The 19,739-nt window shown below is 42.2% G+C and overlaps 1 protein-coding gene across 1 annotated transcript in view; it reads left to right on the top strand.

The window, feature by feature from the left end:
* Positions 1-19,739, top strand: part of LOC143315970 (uncharacterized) — a 169,499-nt gene that overhangs the window by 124,754 nt on the left and 25,006 nt on the right. Inside the window, exons 5-10 of the mRNA XM_076723600.1 lie at positions 1,635-1,727; positions 8,549-8,674; positions 9,782-9,860; positions 10,019-10,235; positions 10,390-12,166; positions 12,252-12,425. Coding sequence (XP_076579715.1) covers positions 1,635-1,727; positions 8,549-8,674; positions 9,782-9,860; positions 10,019-10,235; positions 10,390-12,166; positions 12,252-12,425 — 2,466 coding nt within the window. The remainder of the gene's footprint in view (positions 1-1,634; positions 1,728-8,548; positions 8,675-9,781; positions 9,861-10,018; positions 10,236-10,389; positions 12,167-12,251; positions 12,426-19,739) is intronic.

Here is a 19,739-nt window from a genome sequence, read left to right as displayed (position 1 = left end):
TGATCCTCAATAGCTGATGTGGAGATAGCAGGAAGGAGCATTCAGAGGGCTGTGAGGAGCTGAAACCTTTTATTTCTCAATTCAATCTGTAACTGTGTCACTAAATGAGCTGTCAGAGCTCTGAACTCTCCTCCAACAGCAACGAGTGTTGCTTCTTTTCCTCACTTTGTGCTTCAATGTGATCAAGAGTCAAATCAAAGATTCCTCTTTTCATATGACCTGAGAGGGCTTGATTGAGACAGGCTTTTATTTTGAAAGGATCTCTCAGTGGTGGAAAGAAACTTATTTCAAGTACTGCAGTTAAGTACAGTCTAGAAGTACTTGTATTTTGTTTGATTATTTCTACTCCATAAATATTTGACTTTTACTTCATTTTGTGACTTTTCAAATTAAGACTTTAAATCAAATCAAATGATCAGTTCGTTAAACTTCCTAAAAGTCGATAAAACAGTTAAAAGTTGCTCCACGTCGACCAACTCCAACATTAAAGTACTCGTTACCCATCAGTGATACAATAATCCAGTAATCTAACTGTTCAAGGAGCCGTTCTGATGGACTTTGTTCTCACAGGTGAAATCTAATATTTGTTGCTGCCACATTAGTTTGTGTGAAGTGAAGCTTCATTTTTGATCTCAGTTTAATCATCGCGCTGCCTCTGTGGACTTTGGCTCCTTATCAAGGTTCAGCGTTCAGCTTCATTGTCTTTATCACAGGATTGACCAATGAAATGCAGTTACAGCTCCTCCACACTGAACACACAGAACACGGATACAAATATATTCAAAGATTTGACATGAGAATAAAACACTGAAACAGAGCAAACTTTAGAACAATATCACAAAAGAAATAAAAAGGAAAACTAAATTAGATTTACAGGAAGATACAGTACATATATATACATACACATATACACAGATAATCATGTACTGTGTGCAGTATGAGCGTAATATACAAGTCATACTGCAAAACCTGAGACAGTGGGAATGAGGGCAGTGCAAAGGTGATGGTGGTTTTGTGCAAAAGAAGAACAACAAACAAACAAACAAAATTCAATGTAAAATCTACGAATGCAGTAAAATGTAAAGAACAATTCTGGATGTGAAACCTGTCGAACATGTCGAGCTGAGGTCCATCACAATCATCTGGAGACGCTTTGTCACAGTGGGTCCACTTTTACGTCAAGACCACTTTGTTAATATCGAGGATCGTTCAGGCGTTAAGAAACGTTCAGTCATGTTGAATTTACTGAATATTCCACAAACTGAAGCTTCCTGTCAGATTCAGTCAGTGTGTGTCAGTGGATTTCAACAGTCGTCCAGGCATCAAGTGTGTGTTCACTTCACTGCAGCTTCATGGCGCCATCTAGTGGACTGATAGAAGTATGGCAGCTCGGCCTCACACTCCTGTCTGACTGCATTCAGCTGACACTGATATGAAAGACGAGACAACAGCCAATCGGAGGAGGAGCAGCTGATATTTGGACAGGAGAAACCATGAGAGGATGATTTCAGCTGATGTGCACATGAATGATTTGTGTTTCCTCTCCAGATCAAAGTGTGTGTGAGCTGACGTGAGTTGAGCAGCAAGAATCGGTGTGAGGACAGAGAGGAGGGAGTCCGTCCCTCTAGACCGAGACCTGGACCTAAACCCAGCTGTGTGTCCTTCAAGAGTGACCAGTCAATGGATGGCCTCGTTCAATTTAAACAGCAACATGTCTCTGACAGACAGTAAGTTGTTCTCGGTATTAAACTCGTGTTGGACAATTTGACCTGAAATGTCCACATGTCCTCCTCATGTTGTTCACTGCTGATGTTTGTCTTCATTAAATCCAGTCTGACCAGTTGTCCTTCTAATGTTCATGTTGTCCTTGAATGATGATGAAGGTTAGAGCTAGATTAGCATTAAAGGACAATTGTCCAGTCTGTCCCTAAACAGCACTGGCATGTCCACATGTGGACACTGAAAGCTGAGGATAATATGAGGCTTCAGCACAAATCCAGTGGAGACCTTCCGAAGTCTCTTTACCATTAAAACTTCCTCTTTGAATGTTGGACTAAAATGCTTCACTGATGTGGCTTCCGGTTTGACCACCATCGTGAATGGCTGTGCTGTGAGAGGGCTCCCGTAAGGACACGAGCAATTAGCGATTTAACCCCGGTTAAACGATGTAAACAAATAAATAACTGTGAAACAAGAAATGGGGGAGAAGAGTAGACTGCAACTTGCACTGACAAAGAGTGAGTGAACCAAGAGACCTGAGTGAAATTTGTGTGCTAGCATTAGCGGCTCAAGCTTATACGCAAAGCTAAGTAAGTGAAACTAAATTACAAGCCATGGCCAACTACGAAGTTATCCTGCAAGAACTGAGGGATTTTCGACAAGAAAATAAGGAGCAACTAGAAAGCCTCAAGGAAGAACTGACCAAAGTGAATAATAGACTGGAAGAAACCGAGGAGAGGATCGAAAAGACCGAGGAGAGAATTCAAAACATAGAGGAAACTACGATTGAACTTGTACAGCTACACATACAACTGGAGGAGAAGATGATGGATATGGAGAGTCGCTGTAGAAGAGAGAATATCAGAATCTACGGTGTTCCAGAATCATCTGAACAAGACTCTCCATCAATGTGCGCTTTTGTTGAGACACTACTGCGTGAGGGCTTAGAGCTGGACGGTGTGGACATTAACATTGAACGAGCCCACCGCTCTCTGGGTCCCCCACCCCCGAACGAGGCTCCAGCGCGCTCTATCGTGGCCAAGTTCCTGAGCTTCAGGATTAAAGAGCAGATACTCCGCAAAGCATGGTAAAAGAGAGGATTTACTTGGAAGGGTAAACATATAACCCTGGACAATGATTATGCCCCTCTCATCCATAAGAAACGAAGAGAATACGCAGAAGTGCGCAAGATTTTGAAAGAAAATCTAATACCGTTTCAAACGCTCTACCCAGCCAAACTGAAAGTGAAATTCACGGACGGAAACAAGACCTACATCAGCGCGGCAGAGGCAACTGAGGATATGTCCAGAAGAGGCTGCGCTGTCAAGATCATCAAGCTACCTGAAACAATCCGGGAGCAACTTAAGCAACTAACCTGGACCAGAGTGACCAGAGGAGGAGGCAGCAGCACAGTGAACCCGAGACAAGATCCAGGCTACAAGGAAAAGCTCCGTGCTTTCAGGAGAACTGCAGCTACTCCCTCAGGAAATTAAGGTTTCACTTTGACCAAGTTCAGAATTCTATACATGTCTTATCTGTGACATAACAATGTTATTGATATATCTTTGGGTGCAAACATTTAAGAAAAGCATGGTCCTGGGAGATTACATTTTACAGCAGAGCCCCAGCCACTAGGGCCCCCTTCATTGAACTGATGTGGAAGCTGCCTTTAGAGGCTTTGCAGGGTCTGTTTAAAAGACCCCAACCTTGGGAGTTCACATTGTTTATAGTTACTTTTGTTTTAGGTTCAGTGTTTACTATGGGGAGTGAGGTGCCAGTCCATACACGCAATGCAGCTAAAGGTATAACATAAATGCATGACAAACATGTAAAATTGGTCACAATTAATATCAACGTCTTACATAATCCAGTCAAAAGATGGAAGGCCCTATCTAAAATCAAAAGAGATAAAGCACAAATTGCTATGATGCAAGAAACGCATCTTTCAGATAAAGAACACTCAAAATTGAATAAAATGGGCTTTAAACACGTATTTTATTCCTCTCACAGTTCAGGACGGCGTAGAGGAGTGGCAATTTTGATAACTGGGGCCCTGAATTATGAACATATATCTGAATACACGGACAAAGAAGGCAGATACATAATGATAACGGGTAGGATCGAAGGTACTCTTACAACCTTACTAAACGTGTATGTCCCCCCCGGCAGCGACTGGTCCTTTTATAAACATATATTAGAAATAATGACAATCAAAACTCAAGGAACCCTAATATGTGGTGGAGATTTCAATATTATACTAAATGCAAAATTAGATTCTTCAAATGGGAAAGGTGACTCGAGAAATATAGGGAAAAAGATGACACGCTATATGGAAGATATCGGTGTCCTCGATGTATGGAGAGATATTAATCCAACCAAAAGGGAATATACTCATTATTCCCACGCCCATAATGTCTACTCCCGTTTGGATTATGTATTTATGTTCAAAAATGATTTGTTCAGGATACAAAATTGTGAAATTGGTCCTTGTACACTTTCTGACCATAACCCTGTTTATGTGCAAGTTCTTCTTGCAAAGAATAAAAGATCCACTCTTTGGAGATTAAACACAAATATCTTAAATTATCCAAAAACTAAAGAAAGCTTGAGAGTGGCAACCAAGGAGTATTTTGAACTTAACGACAATGACGAAGTCAGCCCAGGAATACTTTGGGACGCATATAAGGCAATAATTATGGGGAAAATAATAAGTATCTCTTCCCATCAAAAAAAAGGCCAACCTTCACTAAATGGTCAGCCTAGAAGAAACTGCAACAGGAACATTCTAAAAATATGAAAGATGAGATCAAATCTGAAATAAAACAATTGAAGAAAAAAATAGACAAACTTAATACAATGGATGTACAAAAAAAAACATTTTTTACTAAACAACAGTATTATGAAGCAGGCGGGAGATCCTTAAAACTTCTCTCTTATAAACTTAGGAAACAACAGACTGAGAGAACCATTTATAAAATTAAGAACCCCTTGAATAATAAAATTGAAAATGAACAAGACAAAATTAAACAGTGTTTTCAGAATTACTACCTAAAGCTTTATTCTCAAGCCCATGTGGATAATGATCAGGACATAGATGCCTTTCTTTCTCAGCTAAACCTACCAACATTGACAGATGAGCAAAATAATAGACTTCTTTCACCAATAACTGAAGAGGAAATTCACCTGGCAATTAAAAAACTGAAAAAAGGAAAGATGGCAGGAACAGATGGATTTAGCCCCGAATGGTACAAAATAATGGAAAGTTGCCTAACCCCAACTTTTTTGAAGACTTTCAATTGGGTGATGCATAAGAAAACAGTCCCTCCTTCATGGAATGAAGCAACAATTTCCATCATCCCAAAGGAAGGAAAAGACAGAGTAGAATGTAGTAATTATCGCCCAATTCGTGTCCTAAATATTGGTTACAAATTGTTTGCATCTATTATATCAAGGAGATTGGAAATCATTTTACCACTTTTGATACATAAGGACCAGACTGGATTCATTAAACAAAGACAGACCCAGGACAGCATAAGGAGAGTACGACATGTAATGCAACATGCTATACAGGAAAAACAAGAGACCCTGGTAATGAGTTTGGATGCTGAAAAGGCTTTCGACTCAGTGAGGTGGTCCTTCCTATTCAAAGTGCTCAATAAATTTGGCTTTCAGAGATCTATAATTGAAATAATTGCAGGTTTATACAACAAGCCAGTGGCTAGAATTAAAATCAACGGAGACCTCACTGAGACGTTAACACTAGAAAGAGGAGTGAGACAGGGGTGTAATTTGTCTGCACTCCTTTTTGCTTTATATATTGAACCACTCGGTCAATGGATCAGACAAAGACAAGATATCCTAGGGATGACCATTGCAGAAAAAGAACAGACCTGTTTGCCGATGATTTATTACTAATCATATCCAGGCCCACTCAGACTTTACCAAAAGCTATACAGATGTTTGAAGACTATGGCACCTTTTCAGGATACAAAATTAATGTAAACAAAACTCAAGTACTAACTTTAAATTATGATCCTCCCCAAAACATTAGAGACCACTTCAAATGGAAATGGGATGCAGAGTCCATCAAATACCTAGGGGTTTTGCTACATAGAGATTTCACAAAGATGTATGATGTTAATTATGGACCTCTGAATGCAAAAATAAAATCTGACATGGAGAGGTGGAATACCACACCCTTCTTAGATCTCTATTCTCGGATTGATTCTATTAGAATGAACACCCTTCCTCGAATGCTATATTTGTTCCAATGTTTGCCATTTACTATACCTCAAAAACAATTTGTAGAATGGGACAGAATTCTGTCAAGGTTTCTATGGAAAGGTAAAAAACCCAGAGTTAAGTTTAAAACCTTACAAATAAAGAAAGAAAGGGGCGGTATGAGCCTCCCATGCCTACGAAAATATTATTATGCTGCCCAGCTGAGACCCCTGGTATGCATGTGCTCTCCTGTTTACACAGCAGGGTGGAAAGACATAGAAGAAGCGATAATGAAAGAGATGCCACTTAAAGCTTTCATAGCAGACACAAAATTGCAATCTAAAATCTGCCTCCCCACTGAATGCATATCATATACAACAATAACAATCTGGAATGAAATAACTAAACTATACAGCTTGGAAGAGGAATCTAAAATTCTGCGATGGTGTGCATGTGACTCAGAATTTACTCCTAACAAATATGATGATCGATTCAAAACATGGATTTCTAAAGGACTAACCGACTACAACTCATTTGTCCATAAGGGGGCTTTCCAAACATTTGTTAATCTGAAGCAAAAACATGGGTTGGGCCCTGAGGACTTTTTTAGATACCTGCAAGTCAGGCACTATTTCAACCAGAACATTAAAATACCTTCAACTGACCAAGGGCCGATTCAAACATTTATGTCGCTCACAAAATCAATGTTTCCCTCCTAAATTATCTCTAAGTTGTATAACAATATGCTGCAGAGTGGGGGGGGGGGACACATATTGTGTGAAAGAAAAATGGGAAAGAGAAGGGAGCTTTACGATAACTAAGGAAGACTGGGAGTACATCTGTGAAATCCAGTGGGTCTCAACTGGGTCAAATATCTGGCGTGAATTTTGTTGGAAAAATATGCATTTTTTCATTACACCAGCTCAAAAAAGATACCGTGGAATTGGAGATGCCTGCTGGAGGTGTGGTATAGAAGGAGCTAAGCATTTCCATGTTTTCTGGAACTGTCAGATTATTCAAGGGTATTGGGTTGAGATTCACCATCATGTACAGAATGTGTTCTCAATTGTTTTCCCCTTCCTATTTGAAACTGTGTACCTTGGTAACATAATACTAGACAGCCTCAGAAATAGAGACAAGAAACTGCTTTATATTCTTTTAGCAGCAAGCAAAAAGGCCATTACCAGAAGATGGCTCAAGCCTGAGCAACCAAGAAATGAGGACTGGATCAACATTATACAAGAAATCTACAAAATGGAAAAAGTGACTTTTCAACTAAAATTGCAAATGGACTCATTTTATAAAACTTGGTCAAAATGGACTGAATATGTTAAGCCTATAAGATCTGACTTTATGTAAAACTGTTGTTTAACTAATGATGACTGCTGACGATGATACCATGTGAAAATGATGCTGCTGTGTGGTAAGGGTACCCCCCACCCCAACTATCTGCTCTTTCTGTTCTTTGTCTTGCATAAAATGTTAAAAAATCCTCAATAAAAAGTAAAAAAAAAAAAAAAAGCTTCACTGACCATCGTCTCTAAATAACAGTCAGGATATTTGTGCTGAGTCTCGTGATGCAAACGTTAGAAAACAGACCAACAGAGTCGATGCTGATGGACTCCACAGTTTAGTTTGTTGTCTGTCAATCACAGTAAAATCTGCTCAGAAATCAGTCCGTTGAGTCCTGCTGTGGTCCAAGATTTGATGGACAAATGAAGCGATGATCCACAGACTGAAATCATTCAGCTTCATGTTTGATTGAACTTTGGTGTGTTGATCCTTTTCTTGTTGATAGCTGCTAGTTTCTCCAGCAGCTTCTGAGTCTGAAGAAGAAAAAGCCAATTTCCATCCCTGGTGGTCTTCCTCTGTGTCTGACAGGATCGATGGGAGACCAGCCTCTGCTGGACCTGGATGTGGATCTGACTCTGGATATGGACCCAGCTGTGTGTCCTTGAAGAGCGACGGGTCGATGGGTCGCCTCCATGACTTTAAAGGAGATCAACCGTCTGCTGCAAAGAGGTAAACTGTTGAGAACATTAAAATATTACAGATTCTTAAAACTTAAAACTTCTCTCTTATAAACTTAGGAAACAACAGGCTGAGAGAGCCATTTATAAAATTAAGAACCCCTTGAATAATAAAATTGAAAATGAACAAGACAAAATTAAACAGTGTTTTCAGAATTACTACCTAAAGCTTTATTCTCAAGCCCATGTGGATAATGATCAGGACATAGATGCCTTTCTTTCTCAGCTAAACCTACCAACATTGACAGATGAGCAAAATAATAGACTTCTTTCACCAATAACTGAAGAGGAAATTCACCTGGCAATTAAAAAACTGAAAAAAAGGAAAGATGACAGGAACAGATGGATTTAGCCCCGAATGGTACAAAATAATGGAAAGTTGCCTAACCCCAACTTTTTTGAAGACTTTCAATTGGGTGATGCATAAGAAAACAGTCCCTCCTTCATGGAATGAAGCAATAATTTCCATCATCCCAAAGGAAGGAAAACACATAGCTGCTAGTTTCTCCAGCAGCTTCTGAGTCTGAAGAAGAAAAAGTCAATTTCCATCCCTGGTGGTCTTCCTCTGTGTCTGACAGGATCTATGGGAGACCAGCCTCCGATGGACCTGGATGTGGATCTGACTCTGGATATGGACCCAGCTGTGTGTCCTTAAAGAGCGACGGGTCGATGGGTCGCCTCCATGACTTTAAAGGAGATCGACCGTCTGCTGCAAAGAGGTAAACTGTTAATAACATTAAAATATTACAGATTCTTGTTTGAACTGTTATTTATCCAGAGAATTTTTTTGAACCTGTTTGTTTATTTTCAGCATCGTTCTTCTTCTCATTCGTTTGTATCCTCATATTTGGAAGCTGCCCAGTATAACTAGTCTTCAACTCCTGACTCCAGATGCTAACGAAGGCTAACCCTGATTCCACTGAGTTCCTCCATCAAATCAACATGTTGTGATTTTCAGTCATGTGACAACACAAACACAAACATGTCAGTGATAACAGCTGGACTGAGATCAGCTGCTGTGAAACACAGAATGAAGCAACGCAGAGATTCTGAGGAAACGCATAGTCTGTTTGTGATTGATGCTGCTGATGGATTCACAAAGTCAAGAACGACACTGACGGCGGCAACATGGCGCCTCACATCAGGCTGGAGTTGTGCCTCTGTGAAGACGTCTGATGCAGAGAAGGGTGTTATGGGTAACTAAAGGCTGCAGGAGCTCAGAGAGGAGACAAAGCTCAAATATGTGTTGTGTGTCAACCAAGTGGACAAGAACAAATACATGTTGTCCAAGAATAAAAGAAAGAGCCAGAACAACTTCTATGAGCAACAGCTGCACCTGTTTCCTTCATGTAGTCCAGAGAAGAACGTTCCAGCTTTCATTTGAAAGACAGCTGGATGTGAAATCACCCTCAGCTTTGCTTTGATCCAGTATTCTCTGCTTCTCTCTTTGCTTTTCTCATGTTTCACTCTCGTTATTGTGACTCACTGCCAATTTGTGCTGGACAGGTAGCATCCAGTTAGCTTGTGTGAGCTGTGTGATGCTGTCCACAGTATTATAGGGGTCAATGAGAACTGGAGGGACTCAACCAGACAAGTTGGTCAACCAACACAGTAAAGTGAAAGCTGCACAGAAATGTAGACTGGACTGTTGATTCACGGTGGGATCAGCAGTACGAGCAACACTTTAATGTCAGTGGAAACCATCTGATTCAAAGTTGGAATCAACACTTCAGCTCAAAGGACCTTCAGCTGGTGTTTGTCTCTGTGTGGACGGACGTGATGTGAGCTAATTCTTCATGATTCCTCCACAGAGTCCACCAGGAGAGCTCAGAGGTTCCCAGTGGTCAGTCTGCCCAGCAGCAACAAACTCACCTGGACTCCATATTTATGGTCTGTACATGTACAACAGCTGCTTTCAAATCTATTCTGTTCAAAATAATCTCCACACTGCACTTTTTAGACCAGTGGACCGTCAGTCTGTCCAACATGGATCTGATGTTTGCTTCCGTGATTTCAGTTTGTGTCATTCATATAATCTTCTGTTCCAGCTGCTGGAGGAGAACATTGTCTCTTTTGTGAGGAACGAGCTGAAGAAGATCAAGACGGTTCTGAGTCCAGATGACCCAGAATGCTTAGAGAGTCAGGGGGAGGATGACGATGACGATGCAGAGCAGAGGAGGAGCAGCAGAGAGGCATTTCTGAAGATCACGCTGCATTTCCTGAGGAGAATGAAGGAGGAGGAGCTGGCTGAGCGTCTGCAGAGCAGTAAGAGGATTTCTCTAAAGGTTTAACGGCTGGATCAGTGGAACATTCACTGATGTCTCAACAGATGGACCAAAATATGGTCAGACAAGGACGTTAAATTCTCATCTGAACTTTATCAATCACTTATTGATTTATTTGTTGTGTCTTCATTCAGAACATCTTGCCTCAGATTGTCAGCGTAAACTTAAATCTAACCTAAAGGAGAAGTTCCAGTGTGTGTTTGAGGGGATCCCTAAGGCAGGAAAGCGGACCCTCCTGAATCGGATCTACACAGAGCTCTTCATCACAGAGGGAGGGACTGGACAGGTCAATGATGAACATGAGGTCAGACAGATTGAAACAGCATCCAGGAAACCACACGGACCAGAAACCACAATCAGACAAGAAGACATCTTTAAACCCTCACCTGGACGAGATGAACCAATCAGAACAGTGATGACAAAGGGAGTGGCTGGCATTGGGAAAACAGTCTTGACACAGAAGTTCACTCTGGACTGGGCTAAAGACAAAGCCCACCAGGACATACAGTTCATGTTTCCGTTCACTTTCAGAGAGCTGAATGTGCTGAGAGAGAAAAAGTTCAGCTTGGTGAAACTTGTTCATCACTTCTTTCCTGAAACCAAAAAAGCAGGAATCTGCAGATTTGAAGAGTTCAGGGTTTTGTTCATCTTTGACGGTCTGGATGAGTGTCGACTTCCTCTGGACTTCCACAACAATGAGATCCTGACTAATGTTACAAAGTCCACCTCAGTGGATGTGCTGCTGACAAACCTCATCAGGAGGAAACTGCTTCCCTCTGCTCGCCTCTGGATAACCACACGACCTGCAGCAGCCAGTCAGATCCCTCCTGAGTGTGTTGACATGGTGACAGAGGTCAGAGGGTTCACTGATGAACAGAAGGAGGAGTACTTCAGGAAGAGGTTCAGAGACAAGGAGCAGGCCAACAGAATCATCTCCCACATCAAGACATCACGAAGCCTCCACATCATGTGCCACATCCCGGTCTTCTGCTGGATCACTGCTACAGTTCTGGAGGATGTGATGAAGACCAGCGAGGAAGGAGAGTTGCCCAAGACCCTGACTCAGATGTACATCCACTTCCTGGTGGTTCAGTCCAAAGTGAAGAACATGAAGTATGATGGAGTCTCAGATCCTCAGTGGACTCCAGAGAGCAGGCAGATGATTAAGTCTCTGGGAAAACTGGCTTTTGAGCAGCTGCAGAAAGGAAACCTGATCTTCTACGAATCAGACCTGACAGAGTGTGGCATCAATATCAGAGCAGCCTCAGTGTACTCAGGAGTGTTCACACAGATCTTCAAAGAGGAGAGAGGACTGTACCAGGACAAGGTGTTCTGCTTCATCCATCTGAGTGTTCAGGAGTTTCTGGCTGCTCTTCATGTCCATATGACCTTCATCAAGTCTGGAGTCAATCTGCTGTCAGAAGAACAAAGAACCTACCATGACTCTGCAGAGACACATCTCCACCAGAGTGCAGTGGACAAGGCCTTACAGAGTCCAAATGGACAACTGGACTTGTTCCTCCGATTCCTCCTGGGTCTGTCACTGCAGACCAATCAGACTCTCCTGCGAGGCCTGCTGACACAGACAGGAAGTGGCTCAAAAACCAGTCAGGTAACAGTTGAGCACATCAAGAAGAAGATTGAAGAGACACCTTCTGCAGAGCGAAGCATCAATCTGTTCCACTGTCTGAATGAACTGAATGATCGTTCTCTGGTGGATCAGATCCAACAGTCCTTGAGTTCAGGAAGTCTCTCCACAGATGAACTGTCTCCTGCTCAGTGGTCAGCTCTGGTCTTCATCTTACTGTCATCAGAAAAAGATCTGGACGTGTTTGACCTGAAGAAATTCTCTGCTTCAGAGGAGGCTCTTCTGAGGCTGCTGCCAGTGGTCAAAGCCTCCAACAAAGCTCTGTAAGTACAGAGATAGTGAAGTTTCTTCATCAATAAATACTTTGATATCTAACTTACTGTTTGCTTCCTTCCTGTGTCTCTTCAGGTTGAGTGGCTGTAACCTCTCAGAGAGAAGCTGTGAAGTTCTGTCCTCAGTCCTCAGATCCCAGTCCTCCAGTCTGAGAGAGCTGGACCTGAGTAACAACAACCTGCAGGATTCAGGAGTGAATCTGCTGTCTGCTGGACTGGAGAGTCCACACTGTGCACTGGAAACTCTCAGGTCAGACCAAGTTACTGTTTGTATTGTTTAAGTTTGTATAGTTTAAGTCCAGCACAGAGGCTGTCTCATGTGAAGCTCAGTGGGATGAAGGACAAAACAAACTGGACCAAGCCAGGCTTCCTCTGTGTGAGCTGCCTCAACTAAACTTGAACTCCAGGCAGAGATAACGGCATCACGACGGTGGTTATCAGCTTCCTTTGTTAACTCAGGCTTCCTTCATCAGGCTCTGTGCACGTTCCCATGAAAAGAGACGTTTGCTCCATCATTTGACTCTTTGTCACCACCAAAAGGACCAATCATGTCCCCCCTCCTTCAGTCCAGAGGAACAGGTTGTTATAATGGAGAGCTTTGGAGAATGTAAAAAATAAAAGAGGAAAATCAAGACTGTTGCTGCACAGAAGACGAGAGAGGAATGCTGGCAGAAAACTGCTGATCCTTTAAATCATTCACTTCATATATTTGTTTCAGCACTCAGTCACTCTCAGAGCCTCCTGTTTATTTCTATCTGCACATTCGAGAGTCTGAAACTTTAAACTTCATCCAGCAGGTTTAAACATTAGACTCAGGAACTGGATTCAGGTCTGACACTGTCCCCTCATGAAGGACACATGACTGTGTTCTTACAGACGTAAAGACAATGAATCAACATCTACAACATGTTTATGATGGAACAGCAAAGATTTGAACACACGCTGTGCACTGGAAACTCTCAGGTCAGATCAAGTTCCTGTTTGTTGTGAAAACGTTGACGTCTTTCTTTAACCCCAGAAGTCCACACATTTGACACATACATATATTGATTTGCAGATTTTTTCTCTCAATGTTCCTTTCATTAAAGAAGTCTGGCTGAGATGGAAATCCTCATTTCTGTGTTGTTGTCATGTGATTTTGATTAGTGGATGTCACTTTATTCCTGATTCAGTCACCTCAGGAATTGAAGTGTCGAGTGTGAAGTCATTGACCTCAAACACAGAAACTGTTGAGAATTATTATGTGTTGTAAATCCTCCCACATGATGCTGCTCAGCCTATCAGATCTCTGCATTTTGAGAGCAATGATTTGACAGACACAGCAGGACCCTCAGATGATCTTCCGTGTGTTGTTCTGTGTGTTTTCAGGCTGTCAGGCTGTCTGATCACAGAGGAAGGCTGTGCTTCTCTAGCCTCAGCTCTGAGAACCAACCCCTCCCATCTGAGAGAGCTGGACCTGAGCAACAATCATCCAGGAGACTCAGGAGTGAAGCTGCTGTCTGCTGGACTGGAGGATCCTTACTGCAGACTGGACACTCTCAGGTATGAAGAGGCTGCTGCAGCCACAGTCAGTCAGTGTGAAAGAGGAGGAAGAGCTGGAAACATGTTGTCTGTCTTTTTGGTTGATGGTGGATGTGAGTGAGACATGAACAATCACACATGTAGGAAACCTTTGTCCTTTGATCACAACATAAACACTGGTGGAACATGAAAAGGACACATTTGTGTTGGAGGTCTCAAGGAGAACATCTCCAGGAACAAACATGATAATGACATGTTGGTCATAATTGATGCAGTTTGGACAGATCTCTGCATGGAAAAAGAACTGTCTGTCAGTTTGACAAATGTCATTTTGTCATAAAATAAGACATAAAAACAAGCTTCCAATAAGTCCAAAGCAGTTGTATTTAGCTCAAACTGCTGGAACCTGACAACCACAGGACAGAGCAGGATTTTTGAGATGCTTCATTCAAGTGTTTTCCTCAAAATGTTGGACTGTTCCTTCATCAGTGGAGAACAATTGGACTGAACATGGTCTTCACAGCAAACATGGCTTGTAAATATTTCCATGTGCAGACATCAAGTGGCTCTTCTTGTCCTGGTGAATTTCAGGAAGTTTGACATGAAAAGATTTCCACACAACAGAGTCATGATGACTTGTCTCAGATATTGAATTTATTGACAGTATTCACACTTCTAATGAACACATGAAGCATGGTCACATGTGGGACACGACGAGGAGAACCGTGTCCAATAATCAATGATTAAAGCTCTGTTGGTTTGTTCAGTGAAGACAAAGTCAGACTGATTATTAATCATCATGTGTGTATGAGAGTGATGTAACGTCCATGTTTGCATGCTGAAAGAGGACATGCTGCTCTGACCCCCCTCCTCCTTTCAGGGTGGAGCCTGCTGGAGTCCGATGGTTGAGACCAGGTCTGAGGAAGTGTAAGTGTGTCTTTAATTTGACTGATGAAAACAAAGCAGAGCACATTCAGCCATCTTCAAACTGTGACATCACTCATTCACATCTCTGATGTCATCATCAAACTGTCCATCAATCAACAGATGATGGATCAATAACTGCAGCTGTTTTCTTCTTCTTCTCTCCATCAGATTCCTGTGAACTCAAACTGGACACAAACACAGTGAACAGAAACATCAAATTGTCTGACAACAACAGGACGATGACGTATGTGAGAGAGGATCAGTCATATCCTGATCATCCAGACAGGTTTGACTGGGTGCCTCAGCTGCTGTGTGGAACTGGTCTGACTGGCCGCTGTTACTGGGAAGTTGAGTGTAGAGGAAGAGTTTCTGTATCAGTGAGTTACAGAAGAATCAGAAGGAAAGGAGACAGTGATGAGTATGTGTTTGGAGGGAATGATCAGTCCTGGAGACTGTGCTGCTCTGATGGTCGTTACTCTGTCTGTCACAATAACAGAACAATGTCCATCATCTCCTCCTCCTCCTCCTCCTCCTCCTCCTCCTCCTCCTCTGTCTCTCACAGAGTAGGAGTGTATGTGGACTGTCCTGCTGGCACTCTGTCCTTCTACAGAGTCTCCTCTGACTCACTGATCCACCTCCACACCTTCAACACCACATTCACTGAACCTCTTTATCCTTGCTTTGGGTTCTGGTTCTGGTCCTGGTTTGGTTCCTCAGTGTCTCTGTGTCCTCTGTAGGAGGACGAGTCTTCTCCTGTTAGAGAAACACTGCTGAACAGATCAGTTGAGTATGTGCAGGATCTCAGTCACATCAGTCTTTCAGGTTATTGGAATAAATTGATCAATGAACTTTGTTGAAAATGATTGAAAAGATTCCTCATTTACTTTGTGAACTTCTTCCACTTCCAGTCCTTTAAAGATGGAAGCTGTGTTATCTCAGTATTAATTGTATTAGTGGTAGTTGTGAGGGAATTTTCTATCACAGGCCTTCTGTACAGTTAGGCGCCCAAAGGTCTCAAGGTTGGATAACACAGAAATGTCAGACGGAGACACATTAACATAATATTTAGAGGCCATTCTAGCAGACATCAGACAGGAATTCTCTTCTCCTGATGTTACTACAGAGGTAGCCGAGGTCTTATAGATAAACTGTACAGACAGATACCGGACCGATTCGAGGAAGAATGCTTGAGGTCTCATTTTAAAGGAATTAGGTCAAAAGTGTCCTCGGTTAGAGGGTTGGATGTCAGGGCATACGTAGGTATGGGTATTTATACACCCCATTAGAAAAGACATCTTCAGAGTTTGGTGTGGCACTACCTTGGTTCACTTGTGGACATTGTGTTGCTCATCAACTTCTCCTTGATGCATCAAGCCTGCAATAAATACATCTGCCTAAGACATCTGAAGTCTCCTGGTGAACTCCCTCCTTCAGCTCACAAGAATTTCCACCACAATTTTGGCGTCACGAACAGGATCTCAACATGGCAAGACTGGTAAGTGCAAACTGAAGTTTTCTTTGCTTTGCCTTGCCATGTCTGTGTTTGACGAGATCAAAAAGAAACTGTATTTTTATTTGAAATAATCTATGGACCTCTTTACAAGGTCAGAAATCAGTGTCTGGGCAGTATCAGCTGGACTGTGAGTTCAGCTGGACACCTGGCTAATTTGTCTGGGAGTGTTGTTTGGGGTGAATGTGCCATAACAAGCTTCCCGGTAGATGTTTAATCAAAAAGTGCTAAAAGATTCTGAATTGTAAAGATGAAGTGAGCTGATGTGACTGGATTCAATGTGGTTTTAAATTTCTAAGGAGTGTTACAAGCTTTGAAGAAGCTTCTTGAATTGAAAATGTTAATGTCAGTCGTCAGTTGGTGACAGTGAATAAAGAATTGTGAATACGGTGGTCTCTGGGGCAACTCCGGGTTGCGCCCTGTTGGCAGATAAGACCCACAGTGAGATTACATCCATGGGAAGACGTTCTGGGGTGGCTGAGAAATGCTTGCTTCGGTGTGATCAAGAGATGTGGTAAATCTGTATCTGTACATATAAAGAGAGAGAAAATTCTGTTGTGCCTGAGAACCACAGAAGAAGAAAAAAGAGACACCAGATGAAGAGTTCTTAGAGAGCTTCATCCAGATAATCTTCAGAAATAGTACCACTGATACGATGCTAAAGCAAAATTCAAACACAATGGAGATTTAGATGCTGCAGAAGTGTTTGTTGACATATTGTTTGTTGTTTGAAAATGCCATTGATAAAGTAAGTGAAAGTTGTAAAATGGGTAATAATCAGTCCACAGCCGAGGCAAGAAACAAATTCTTGAATAATCGGGCAAAATAGGGTAACTGAGGAAAATATCTGAATCTATGTTCTATGTTCTCTCCAAGATCAGCTGCTGGAGTAGTAGGACCACAGAGAAAATGGCACTATGATATGCCTTTCACTGCACTCATGTGTGAATGGACAAAGGGTGAATGGCCATATGAAGGTTCTTTTGAGGAACGCAAGCTGTGACTAGCTGAATTAATGATGGATGATTGCAAAGGAAATCCAAGATGGGATTACAGATACATGAGGGACTGTTTGAGAGTGTGGCAGAAGATAGGATCGCAAAGGCAGGGGCGGAGTGGTATGAATGTGAGAGTGAATGAGAAACGCTGTGATGTTTCTATACCAGTAGAGTTGAAAGAAACCATATACAAATGCGCTGCTTGTTTTGCTCCTTGTCATGTGCCTTTGTTAGAGGCCACATTGCAAACTAGAGCTGCAGAAATGAAAAAAATTAAAGACCGACACCAGAATGACATTGCTGCAAGTGTAAAATCAATGATGTATGGATGGGCGAGGCGTCAAGGCAAACCCACCTCAGACAACCTGTTGACAGTACTGAGTGAGGCTCATCTACCAGTTCCAATTCAATCAGGTAGGAATGATATGTGCTCCAGGAATGTGACTAGTGACACAAATACGACTTCGCTATATTCCAAATTACTTAGTGGATCAGGGATAGACAAAAGGCCAACAGATGATGATTTTCTTATACATGCTGCAGCTGTGATAGTCCAGAGACAACAAGCTGAGGGAAGACAGCAAGCAGGTGAGGCACAGTTAGCTGCTCATGTACATAGAGTTGAGCAAGAAGAGGAAGGAGCTCAGGGTCAGAGCTCTGCACAGGGTGATAGAAGAACACTAACTGACTCAGAGTTGGAAACAGACACCTCCAAGGAGGAGGTGCCACTCGCAGACACACATCCACAGAGAGCGACGTCATCACATGCAGTTACGGAACACACAGACACAGAGAGAGGAGCAATGTTAGTTCGTGGAAGACAAAAGAGCAGCATGGCAATTACACACATGAAACGCACCCCAATAGTGACTAGATCCTTAGACAGAAAAACAAAAGGGATAGAGCCAGTATTAACAGCTCCAAAGATCATGATAGGAGACATGGCTGTGCGTAAATCATGGACCCCATCAAAAATTTTGGACATGGTACACAAAGCCCCAAATCCAATTGGCAATCCAGAGGAGTACCTCATATGGCTCAAACAAGTATGCACTGTTTACAACTGCCTAGTACCAGACGTGAAGCAGCTACTATCCGTTACATATGGTGCGCAATGGACACTATGTGAAGAGTCATTTGTGTTTCCTAATACAGGAGAGGATGGGCAAAGGCTTGTAAGCAAAACACTGCATGATTGGTTAGCTGAAGATGCTAAAACTGCAATTGCTGCATGTGCACAGTCTCGCAGTGATTTTGATTTTGAATTTTTTTTTGCCCAGTGTGCGCAAGGAAACAAAGAGCTCTTACCAGATGAAGAGAATTCCTGTCTGATGTCTGCCAGAATGGCCTCTAAATATTATGTTAATGTGTCTCCTTCTGACATTTCTGTGTTGTCCAACCCTGAGACCTTTGGGCGCCAAACTGCACAGAAGGCCTGTGATAGAAAACTCCCTCACAGAAAGCACAAGAACACCGGGAAAGATGCTGAGGTACCAACATGCATTGACAGGAAATGAGTGTGTACAGATGGAGAGGCAGGTGTCCTCACTGTGTCATGCAAAATACCTGGACGGGCATTGCTCCCACTGAGTTGACATGTGGTCTCCAAACCTCAAACCCAGCGAAACCACTCATCCTCCCATCTGTCACACCTCAAAACATCTGTGTGAAAACACTTGGAAACTAGTAAAATCAAAGTGAATTCAACAAAATCCTGAGGTGAATCCTGTATGGGCTCTCAGGTCAATCCAGCAACACCTGGAGTGAAACCTCATCCATATAAGGACCTGTGTTCCAAAGCCCTGGTCCACTCCTTTGATACGTCACAAAGTGGCTTTCATCTATCAGAGATGACATCAACATTCCACTGAGCTCAGGGCTTGAGGGAGGTCATTGCTTTCCATAGCAACAATAAAGACAATATTGAAGTCCTCATTGGCAACTGCATGTAAAATCAATCAAACCAGAGAAATCCCTTCTGAACCCACTGAAAATTGTTAGAAACCAGCAAAAACTGCTGCAGGCTGACTGCTGGTCAACCTGTGAAAAACTCTGATCCATCAGTCCACCCGAAACACTGAGACACGTAATGACCACTAAATCATACAAGATCACTAAAACAACTTACTGTCAGCCTAGTATGAAACTGAGACATAAACATGAGAGGACCATGTCCATCATCTACATGGACATGGTCACTTTCGCAACATTTCGGTAAAATTGTTATTTTTTGGTCACATGTAAAGAAGTTTAACAACACAGCTTTGCATGAGACCAAAGCCATGTTACTTGTAATCCATGTTTTAGACATGACCAAAAAAAAAAAAAAACAAGCCATAATTCAAATCACAAATTCTTGTAAAAATACATCCTTGCCTTAATAAAAACCAAAAATGACACCAAAATACCTTATCATGCTGTCTTTTTTTCCCCCACAGACACGATTCCAGTGTATCCGCAGGTAACAACGTCGTCAGTCAGGTCACTGATGATGTCATTACCAGCGCTGGTCATCTGAAAACAGATCAGGCGTCAAGTGAAATTAAGCTGCATTGTATCATTGTTCTCTGCAGGCAACAAATCAAAACAGTAACTGTGCACGCCACAT

Source organism: Chaetodon auriga, chromosome 23, assembly GCF_051107435.1.
Source record: "Chaetodon auriga isolate fChaAug3 chromosome 23, fChaAug3.hap1, whole genome shotgun sequence".
In the NCBI taxonomy this organism is placed as follows: domain Eukaryota; kingdom Metazoa; phylum Chordata; class Actinopteri; order Chaetodontiformes; family Chaetodontidae; genus Chaetodon; species Chaetodon auriga.
The sequence above is the reverse complement of the archived record's forward strand: the minus strand, read 5'-3'. Positions and strand labels throughout refer to the sequence as shown.